At 46.7% G+C, this 10,908-nt stretch overlaps 1 protein-coding gene across 1 annotated transcript in view; it reads left to right on the top strand.

Annotated features, from left to right (window-relative positions):
* Window positions 1-10,908, top strand: part of ME2 (malic enzyme 2, NAD(+)-dependent, mitochondrial) — a 30,644-nt gene that overhangs the window by 14,919 nt on the left and 4,817 nt on the right. Inside the window, exons 4-11 of the mRNA XM_010008494.1 lie at window positions 2,186-2,261; window positions 3,038-3,199; window positions 3,719-3,822; window positions 4,328-4,437; window positions 4,567-4,664; window positions 5,666-5,779; window positions 5,868-5,982; window positions 8,321-8,463. Coding sequence (XP_010006796.1) covers window positions 2,186-2,261; window positions 3,038-3,199; window positions 3,719-3,822; window positions 4,328-4,437; window positions 4,567-4,664; window positions 5,666-5,779; window positions 5,868-5,982; window positions 8,321-8,463 — 922 coding nt within the window. The remainder of the gene's footprint in view (window positions 1-2,185; window positions 2,262-3,037; window positions 3,200-3,718; window positions 3,823-4,327; window positions 4,438-4,566; window positions 4,665-5,665; window positions 5,780-5,867; window positions 5,983-8,320; window positions 8,464-10,908) is intronic.

Raw genomic sequence — 10,908 nt, 5'->3', positions numbered from 1 at the left:
CTGAGGTTTGGAAATGTTTTAATTCATTTTCCTTGGGATTCAGCTACACAAGACTCAAGCCAGTTCAGGGCTGCAAAAGTTCATTCAGTAATACCTCAAGACCCAGTTTATATTGGAAACCAGAAGGTTTGAACACAGAGGTGGTACCTGTCACATCAATACCCCAAGGTCAGGGCTTCAGCCCCCTTTCCAGCTCTTCCTAGATGCCACACAACTCTTTCATTCCAAGGAGATGCTGTGGCTTTCTCCAGCTCTCACAACCATATCTGTGAGTCTGTCCCAGGACAGAGCATTCAGAGGGAAGTGGAGATGAAAAGGGATTTCTGGAGGTCATCCCATCTCTCTGTCTGTCCAGGAGGAGTAACTTCAGGTAGATTTATGAGATATATTCCCCTGTGTATTAAAGTCTGTGCAACCTGGGTCAGTACAAATCCAGGCTGGGGGAAGAATGGCTGGAGAGCAGTTCTGAGGAGAAGGACTTGGGGGTGGGAGTTGATGAAAAGCTTGACATGAGCCACCAGTGTGTGCTGGAGCCCAGACAGCCAGTTGTGTCCTGGGCTGCATCAAAACAATTGTGGCCAGCAGGTCCAGGGAGGGGATTCTGCCCCCCTACTCTGCTCTGGTGAGACCCCACCTGGAATGCTGTGTACAGTTCTGGGGCCCTCAGCACAAGAAAGATATAGACCTGTTGGAAAAGGTCCAAAGAAGGGCCACCAAGATGATCCAAGGACTGGAGCAGCTCTGCTCTGGAGCCAGGCTGGGAGAGTTGGGGTGTTCAGCCTGGAGAAGAGAAGGCTCCAGGGAGACCTTAGAGCACCTTCCAGTGCCTGAAGGGGCTCCAGGAAAGCTGGGGAGGGGCTTTTCATCAGAGAAGACAGTGATAGGACAAGGGGTGATGGTTTTAAACTGAGAGAGGGGAGGGATTTAGGTTGGATATTAGGAAGAAATTCTTCACTCTAAGGGTGGTGAGGAACTGGAATGGGTTGCCCAGGGAGGTTGTTGATGCCCCATCCCTGGAGGTTTTTCAGGCCAGGTTGAATAAGGTTTTGTGTAACCTGGTCTAGTGGTTCCCTGCTCATGGCAGGGGGGTTGGAACTTGATGATCTTTAAGGTCCTTTCCAACCTTAATGATTCTATGAAAGCTGTGCTACCAGAAGTCAATTCCAGTTCTTCTGACACAACAAATACTCTTGGCTGGGATCTAATTTGAGTTTAGCAGAAAAATTCAAAAGAACCATTCAGATTATTAGTTCTGTGTTGAGGAAACCAGTTCAGCCTGGCAGTCATTGCAGCTCATTTCCATCCTGCAATTCCAAGTGTATTTCCAGAGCCCTCTTGCTTGAGGGCTTTAGTGCTGTGTGGAGGAAAGGTTAACCCTTTGCTGCCCTCAGGACTCAGCTGTGGAGTGTGGATGCTGTGAGAAAGACAGTGGGACACTCATGGTTTTGCTCCTGATCTGGGGCAGGGGGAGTGTGAAGGATCTACTCTTAGTTCTCCCATACTTACTTTCCTCTTCCACATCTCTGTAGGTAATTAGAGACCAGTTTGAAAACTCTCCCCCTCTTAGGAGTCTGTACCAGAAACAGCAGCAGGGGCTGGAACTCAGGCTGTGCCCCTTTCTTTCCCACAACCAGCACTTGCCAAGTGTTGGGAATTTGTCTGTTGCCACCTCTGCTGAGCCTTTCATGCCCTTTCCTCCTAATCACAGAGGCCTTGCTGGAGCAGGAGAACCACAGACACTTCACCTCTGCTCCTTTGCCTCCCTTCCCATGTTTCCACAGAGGAGAATTCACTGGGCTTGGAGAAGACAGTCTCCTCCACCACCTTGTGAGTGGAGATTCACCAAGGTGAAGCCAGGCTTAGGATCCTGTTCCCTTCTCATATCCTTCCAGGGGAGTGTACACACCAGAGCTGTTTTGCCCTGGAGGATTATTCAAGGCAGTAGTGTGAAATCCCAAGTAAACATCATGAAAAGCATTTTCTCTACCTTCTAATTTTAGTATCCAAGTAGCTGAATAGAGAGAATTGTCCTTATTTATGTCAGTGATTGCCAGGCTTTCAATTGGAAGGAACTTGTGCTGTTTGACATGTAGTAGTTTTGCAAAGCAAGAGGAAATTTCTAATTGCCACCTACAAAATATTCCTGCTTTGTGTTTTGTTTTGTTTTGTTGTTTTTTTCTTTCAGAGGCTTATTTATTTCTATCTCAGACAGAGGCCACATAAGGTCAATTGTGAACAACTGGCCAGAGAATGATGTCAAGGTACTACCACTGTGCAGTTTGTTTTCTAGTTGTTCTTTCAGCTTCTTGAGATTTTTTTAAGCTTCTTAAGAATCTTAAGATTTTTTAGGGTGTGATGAAATTGTAAATGCTAAATAATGCACCCTTGGCAGTAGTTGGACAATGATGGCAAAAGAAAAAGATCACCCATCTCTTCCAGAGCAGTATTTTTATCTTCAATAGGAGGTTTATGGTTTGAGTAAACAAGGAGGATGAGAATGAGATTTGCCCAACTTCTTGTTTTACTTCATTGTTCCACCTTTTGGGGAGGTGTTGGAGAATGCACCTCTGGGTCTTGCTTACTGTGTCACACAGCAGCAGGAGAGGTGATCTTGTCCTCAGGACAGAAGTAGTAGTTGGGAGTCCAAGATTTTGCCCTTAAAACCTTGGTGACTCAGGTGGGTCAAGAACCACAAGAAGAGATGAGGTGAATTTCTACTTATCCAAACTTTTGGATGTTTGGATTTACAAGGGGAAATCCTCAACCCAAGTTGCAAGCTGCTGTTCCACAAGGCAGCTTGGATTCTTCCCCACTTGCCTTTCAGGAATTTGGGAAGTTGATTTCAGCAGAGGAAAAGGAATGTAGCAGATTCCAACATGAAGGATTATGAAGTAAAATATTCCTTGTCATCTGTTCTTCCTTTGATTCTGCAAACACACCTGAATTTTTGCCTGGAAAAAAAACCCCACAACTGCTATTTCTCTACACTTGATGAATGTCAGTGACCATCCCTAACTTCACCTGCTTTTCTTTTCAGGCTGTAGTTGTCACTGATGGAGAAAGAATATTGGGTCTTGGTGACCTAGGTGTGTATGGGATGGGAATTCCAGTAGGAAAACTGTGTTTATACACAGCCTGTGCAGGAATCCATCCAGACAAATGCTTGCCTGTGTGCATCGACGTTGGAACTGATAATCCAGTGAGTTGCACTGAACTTTGCCTACCATAAGTTATTCCTGTGGACAGTATTTCTTTAAGAGCATTTGGTCCTAGAAGAGAAGATTTTTCTTTGAGCACTTTAATGTAAGAGAAAACCAAATATTTCATGTCAAGATTTGGAATTCACTCTCGATATCAATGATGGAAAAACTCCAGTTAATTTGTCAGTGAAATGGCACATTTGGAAGTCATTTGAATGCTGGGATGCTGTAAAATAGACAGTCAGGTTGACCTGACTTGGAAGAAGTCAGAAGATGTGAATCAGATATATTTAAAACAGTTTGTTGTGCACAGTGTTGATTTGTTCCACTTTAAAAGCAGCCATCCCCAACCTCAGGTGCCAGCTGGAATCACTGAGCCATCCATACAGGCTGGAGGCAGTTCCAGGGGCTCCAGAAATGCAGGAGCTTGGGTGTGAAATGTGTTACTGGGAACTCTGGGAAGTGTGTACTGAGGAAGTGATTCATCCTGCTCCTGCCTTTGAATTATTCTTTTGCAGACACTCTTAAAAGATCCATTTTATATGGGCCTGTACCAAAAAAGGGATCGCTCACAGGTCTACGATGACCTAATTGATGAATTCATGGAAGCCATCACAGACAGGTATGACACTGACTGTTCTCCATGGAATTAGGGCCAAAACAGCTGGCAAAAAAACTCCCTCACACACTGTCCTTGAAACAGCCACTTGAGGAAGAAGGACAGGACTAGAAGTGAAGGGACATTGTATTTCTGGCTCTGCAGTGATTTGCTCTGTGACTTAGAACATGCTGCTTGTAGTTATCAGGTAAATATGCACAGAACAGAGATGGAACTGTTGGAAGCAGTGAAAGTCTGAGGCCATCTTCTTTCCTAGGACAATTGACTACATGCAGGATTTGTTTTCAAATTCTTTTGGAACAGATTGCCCAGAGAAGCTGTGGCTGCCCCATCCCTGGCAGTGTTGAAGGGCAGGTTGGATGGGGCTTGGAGCAACCTGGGCTGGTGGGAGGTGTCCCTGCCCATGGAACTAGATGATCTTGAAGGTCTCTTCCAACCCAGACCATTCTATGATTCTCTTTGATTTCTTGATGTGTCTGGTGATGGGAATCTTTGCCATGTTCTGCAGGTATGGCCAGAACACACTGATCCAGTTTGAAGACTTTGGGAACCACAACGCTTTTCGCTTTTTAAGAAAATACAGGGAGAAATATTGTACCTTCAATGATGATATTCAAGGTATTCCCTTGGTTTATGGTCCTTAATGCAGGTGCAAAAAAAACCCAAAACAAACCCAAAACTTGCCTCCAAGCATAATCTGCCATGTAGATCTGTTCAGCTCTCCTTAGATTTGTCCTGCTTCTACAGGGACAGCTTCAGTGGCCTTGGCAGGGCTGTTGGCAGCACAGAAAGCCACTGGGAAACCCCTCTCAGAGCAGAAGGTGCTGTTCCTTGGAGCAGGAGAGGTGAGTTCTCTAAAGGCCTCTAGGGCAACAGGAGAGTTAACTGTGTTTTTTCTGGTTCTGTAGGACTTGTGGAGATTCACATTCTCTGAATTTAATTGCAGAACATATTATAGAAAGCTGAAATAGGGACCTACTTGCTAAAAGATGATTATTCGAGAGGTGTTTTAACATTTGCAGTGGCTCAAGTTTTTCACTTTCTTACATGGACCTGGAAGAAGCATCAGAGACTTGTGGGTGGCTGAAGGGGAATTGACCATAAAATTATGATTTAGTAAGAAAGAGGGGAGGAACATCTGTTAATTTGTGTAGCACTGGAGAGAAGTGCACAGTGGTTTTCTTAGCAAGTTAAATCAGTGGCTGTTGGCAGCAGACACCAGTTAGTTACTGGGGCAGCAGCCTCAGGACCTGCTTCTTGGTATATCAGCAAAATTGCTTCTGTGGTGCTGACAAAATAACTCAATTAGCTGGAAATTTCTCCAGCAAGGGAAGGTCCAGATTGCAATAATTGGCTGAGGTTTTGTTGTTGCCTGAGCACTGGGAGCTGCTCTGCACTTCCCTCTTGTCTTATTTCTCCTGCCAGAGGTAGCATCATGTGCAGAGAGCCAGGAGAAGAAGGGGTGTGGAGGGAGGTCCTGCCAGCACCCCCTTTTTGCCCTCACAGGCAGTAGGAGCAGGGAGAGGTTTGGAAAGCAGCTGGACAGAAAACACAAGGCTGCTTTTCTGACAGGAGGGCTGCTGGAATAGCTTGTTCTTGTTGTCTGCTTCAGCTGCTTTGTTGTGGCTGCTGAACTGGTACAAGCAGTGGGGACACAACACCCAGGAGACCTGCATATCTCTTTCTTCTTCAGGATGTGCCACCACTGATCCCAGGAGTTTGTCCCCATCTAAGCAAACATTGCCTGTGTTTCAGAGCTGACTGAGTACATGATTTTTGTGGGCATCTTGAACTGGGTGGTGGTTATGCTGACTTTGTTCCAAACCCAAGTCCTTTTCTCCCCAAGGCTGCCCTGGGCATTGCAAACCTCATTGTCATGGCCATGATGGAAAGTGGAGTTTCTGCTGAGGAAGCCTACAGGAGGATATGGATGTTTGACAAGTATGGTTTACTGGTTCAGGTAGGGGTGCTTTGAAATACCACAGTGCAGATGGCCAGTCCTTTCCATGGCCTCACCAAAACAATGATCATCAACTTTGCATCTCTAGGGCCGAGAACAAATGGTGGATTCCAATCAAGAACCATTTACACATCAGGCTCCAGAGCAGATACCAAAGACATTTGTAGAGGCAGTGAATGTACTTCGACCTTCAGCTATTATTGGTAAGTAAGGTTATTTCTGTGTCTGTGTTTCCATCATTTGGTTGTTTGCTGCATTTGATTTGCTGAGGTGGCTGCAAGGAGGTTGGTGACAGAGATCTGTGTTTTGCTGGTGGCAGGAAGATGAACGTGTCAGTTCCTTTTTCTGCTTGGAAATGGGCTGAGCTGCAGGCTGGTTCTCAGTGCATCCTCCACTGAAGCTGTGGTGCTCCTGCATCTTGTGTCATCAAATCATAGAATCATTTAGGTTGGAAAGGACCTTTCAGACCATCAAGTCCAGCCATCCCCCCAGCCCTGCCCAGGCCACCCCTGCCCCATGTCCCTCAGCACCACATCTACACAGCTTGGAAACCCCTCCAGGGATGGGGACTCCAGCCCTGCCCTGGGCAGCCTGGGCCAGGGCCTGACAACCCTGGCCAGCAAGAAATGCTGCCCAACATCCCATCTCAACCCCCCGTGGCACAACTGGAGCCCATTTCCTCTCCTTGCTAACTGCTTCCTCTACTCCTTGTCCAGCTGATGTCAGACCCTTCTTAGAAAACTCTTCTCATGGCCACAATCAACTCAAACTGCAATGAAGGGCATTAAGAGCCAGGAGGACAAAACCAAAACGTTTTGCCCAGACACATTCCCTGCACCAGCAGAAAGGGAAAAAGCAGTCACAAACACCACCTTGTCTGCTTTACAGGAGTTCCCTACATGGAGCAAATCTTTTTCTGACCCCAGTCCCCTCCTGTGGCCAGAATCTGCCAACAGCAGCAGGAGCTGTTTCATCCTGCAAATCACCAACACCTCTTAGGTCACTGACAGATGTAGTTATTGATTAACAAAAGTTGAGTCCTGCAAATGTCTGCTGAGACAATCTAATTAGGATATTAAACTTCACTAATGACTGTTAGGTGTTTAACTGTTCAGGGGCACACCCACACATCTTTTGCTTTTCACATTTTAAAATGGAAATAAAGCTATTCCTCAAAGTTTGCAGCAGCAGAAACCTAAGGTGAAATGAAATTGATCATTGTAGACCTGTTTTGAAATATCATTTTTTAAAGTTGCCTTAAAATGTTTTTATTCCACTGGCTGATTTGTGCCACAATTGAATTCTGGGTGCAATTGAATTCTGAGCTCAAAAAAATACCTGCAAATTTGGCAACTTAGTTGATGCAAATCAGCTTCAGGTTTTCTTGGGAGTTTTTTTTTGCTTGTGATACCTTAATCTGTATGTTATGAAATTTTGGGGGGATGTAACTACCTGTTCTGATGCCCTCAGCTCCAAATGAAAAACAGTGGCAGTCTGTAGAGATGGGGTTACAGGTATTTCCTGATCCAACTCTGCAGTTCTCTTTGGAAAAGCAACGTTTTGTGGCTGAGTAGCTACCCTGGAGCTTGTAGCTGGTGTACAGGTGTGCACTGTTGGTATGGATTAGTACCTGTGTGTTTGGGTGTGGTCAGAAATACCAGTATCAAATTGCAGAGTTAACACCCAGCTAGGATGAATCATCTGGGGAGAACCTGGAGTTACTTATCCAAGCAGTGGTTAAGTGTTCTTTACACAGATCAATAGAAAAAAAGAATATAAAATAGGTTTCCGTTCCCTAAACTCTGTTCTGTTGAGACCCAACTCCTGTGCTGGGTCCAGTTCTGGAGTCCTCAACATAACAAGGACATGGTTGGGAGCAAGTCCAGAGGAGGGCTGTGAAAATGAGCAAAGGGCTGGAGCAGCTCTGCTCTGGCAACAGATTGAGAGAGGGGGAAATTGTTCAGCCTGGAGAAGAGAAGGCTCTAGGGAGACCTTAGAGCACCTTCCAGTTCCTGAAGGGGCTCCAGGAAAGCTGGGGAGGGACTTGGGACAAGGGCAGGGAGGGATGGGATGAGGGGGATGGATTAAAACTGGAAGAGGGGAGATTGAGGTGAGACATGAGGAGGAAGCTCTTTGGTGTGAGGGTGGTGAGAGCCTGGCCCAGGTTGCCCAGAGAAGCTGTGGCTGCCCCATCCCTGGCAGTGTTGAAGGGCAGGTTGGATGGGGCTTGGAGCAGCCTGGGCTGGTGGGAGGTGTCCCTGCCCATGGCAGGAGGGTTGGAATTAGATGACCTTTAAGCTCCCTTCCAACTCAAACCATTCCCTAATTCTATGATTAATTAGATGTTCCTGTGAAAACGAGAATTTTAAGCAGCCTTTAACAGAGCAGTGCCTTGATTTCCATCTCCTGCTGCTAGAGGAGCCTGTGATGCTTTGCTAGAAGGACTTCAGGGGTGCCATGAACTTCAATCTGCTGTCACTGTCACCTACCCTGAGGCAGTCAAGTATTGATGCCCTCCTTGTGTGTGTCCCTTTCCTTCAGGAGTTGCCGGCGCTGGGCGGCTCTTCTCTCAGGATGTGATCAAAGCCATGGCCTCTATCAATGACAGACCCATCATCTTTGCCCTGAGTAACCCCACAGTGAAAGCTGAATGCACAGCAGAAGAAGCCTACACATTAACAGAGGTGTGTATCATTGAGGGGTGTTGCCCTACTTAGTGAGACAACTGTTGGCTGGCTGGAGAATGCAAGAAGTCCACTTGTTTTCTTCTTACTTGGACTTCCTGACATCACAAGACAGATCTCTGGTGTCTTCTGGCAAAATTAAATGGAGGTGGTTGGAGAAGAAGGCTTGATTTTTAAAGAATCACATTTTGCAAAGCTGAAAAGAACCTGCATCTTCTTACTGCTTTCCAAAAGTGTGATCACTAGGTGCTGTTTTATAGCTTTGGTCAAATTCTTGTTTTCCACCATACTTTTTAATCTTTGCCCAGAGAAGCTGTGGCTGCTCCTGCCATGAAGGGCAGGTTGGAGGGGGCTTGGAACAACCTGGGCTGGTGGGAGGTGTCCCTGCCCATGCAGGGGGGTTGGAATTACATGATCTTTAAGGTCCCTTCCATCCCAAACCAGTCTGGGTTTCTGTGATCTTGGGTTTTAAAGAAAAATGTTAACATGGAAACAGAGACTTGAGTGCAACCTTGAATATGTCATGGCAGAGTGAAGTCCTTAAAGCAGGTCATGTCCTTTCTTCAATCCAGGAGCTCTGCTTTGCACTCAGTCATTTCCTGGTGTCTCCAGGTCTGAACTGGTTGTTGTTGATAGTGATCCGTGAAGTGCAGGAGGTGGTGGTGGCCCCTCTGTCCTTGTGTCCCCTGTCACAGGCTCTGAACCTCGTGCACTGGCACCACCACACGTTGAAATGGGTGAACCACAAATAAACACACCTACTTCTGCTCTGTTACCTTGGAGGAGGTTAGGGTTTTGGGTTGTGGGGTTTGTTGTTTTCTTTTCAGAACGCTGTCACCAGCTCATCCAAACCTTGGTTTTGCCTAAAATGAAGCAAATCTTTGATCCTTCTGCACAGCTTTGTATATAAAATGAATGATATTTGAAGAGAGCCCGAGGGGAAGGAGGTGGGGATGGGGGAGGAGCAGGCAGACCAAGCCTTTTGAGCTGCCTGGTGATGCTTTTCCTCCAGCTCCCTGTGATCTCTCCCCTCTCCAAAGGGCTTGCCTGCAGACTCCAGGGGTGGGGCTGGTCAGAAGACTTCTTTCTTGCTTTTTTCTTTTCTTCAAGGCAGTCCCAAATCAAGTGCCTCATACATAGAGATGAGATGGGTGGAGATCTTGGCTTGTTTCTTGATGCAAAATGATGAACTCCTTCCTTCCACTGTTAGTGGGGCTCAGCTTCCAGCATGACAACCTCAGCTGTGTTGCTGGGAAGGGTAGAATTTCACCATCTCCAGTTGGCACCTAGATTCTCTTCCCTGTTTCTCAGCCCATCAGCTCAGAGGGAGCTCTTGCTGCAGAGGTTTGCAAGTCTAGAGGGAGCCCTAAGCAGGAATAACAGCCTCTGGACAAGATCTAGACCTTAGTTTTTAATAGAATCAGAGAATGTCTTGGGTTGGAAGGGACCTCTAAAGGTCATCCAGTCCAACCCCTCTACAAGAAGCAGGGACATCTCACACTAGACCAGGTTGCTCAGAGCCCCATCCAGCCTGACCTTGAATGTCTCCAGGGATGGGGCCTCCACCACCTCTCTAGGCAACCTGTTCCACTGATCCACCACCCTCATTTTAAGGAACTTTTTACTAATCTCCAACCTAAATCTCCCCTTCTTTAGCTTCAAACCATCACCCCTTGTCCTATCATTACATGCTCTCGTGCACAGCTCTTCCCCAACCTTCTTACAGGCCCTTTTCAGGTTTTGGAAGGTGCTCTAAGGTCCCCCAGGAGTCTTTTCTTCAGGCCCAACAACCCCAACTCCCACAGCCTGTCTTCATAATTCTTCATAAATGAGAATTACTTTAAATGAAGATGGTTTAATATCTCTTAAGTACTTTCATTAGCCAGAACAGTGAGCTGGGCAGAGTTTCAGTACAGGGAATTGGATTCCAAGATCTTGGGTGGAAAGTAAGCATGAGTTAGTTGTGCAGCCAAGCCTGTAGCTGGCAAAAATACATGTAAAGCCTAGTAGCATTTCTGAAGGCTGAAGGAGGCCAGAAGAACTCTTGGAGGGAGTATCAGCCTCATTTTTGCTTGCACTTTTCATAGAATATCAATGGAGCAATAGATCACAGAATCACAGAATGGTTGGGGTTGGAAGGGACCTCTGGAGATCATCAAGTCCAACCCCCCTGCTGCAGCAGGAACACCCAGGGCAGGTCACACAGGAACGTGTTCAGATGGGGCTGGAAAGTCTCCAGAGAAGGAGACTCCACAGCCTCTCTGGGCAGCCTGGCCCAGGGCTCTGTCACCCTCACAGCAAAGAAGTTGCTCCTCATCTTGAGCTGGAACTTCCTGTCTTGTCCCTTGGGGCCATTTCCCCTCGTCCTGTCCCAGGCACCACTGGACAGAGACTGGCCCATTCCTGACACCCACCCTGCAGGTATTGAGAGACATTCATCAGGTC

This window comes from Chaetura pelagica, unplaced genomic scaffold (assembly GCF_000747805.2).
Source record: "Chaetura pelagica isolate M959 unplaced genomic scaffold, ChaPel_1.0 scaffold182, whole genome shotgun sequence".
NCBI lineage: Eukaryota > Metazoa > Chordata > Aves > Apodiformes > Apodidae > Chaetura > Chaetura pelagica.
Note: the sequence above shows the minus strand (reverse complement) of the source record. Positions and strands in the feature narration are given on the sequence as shown.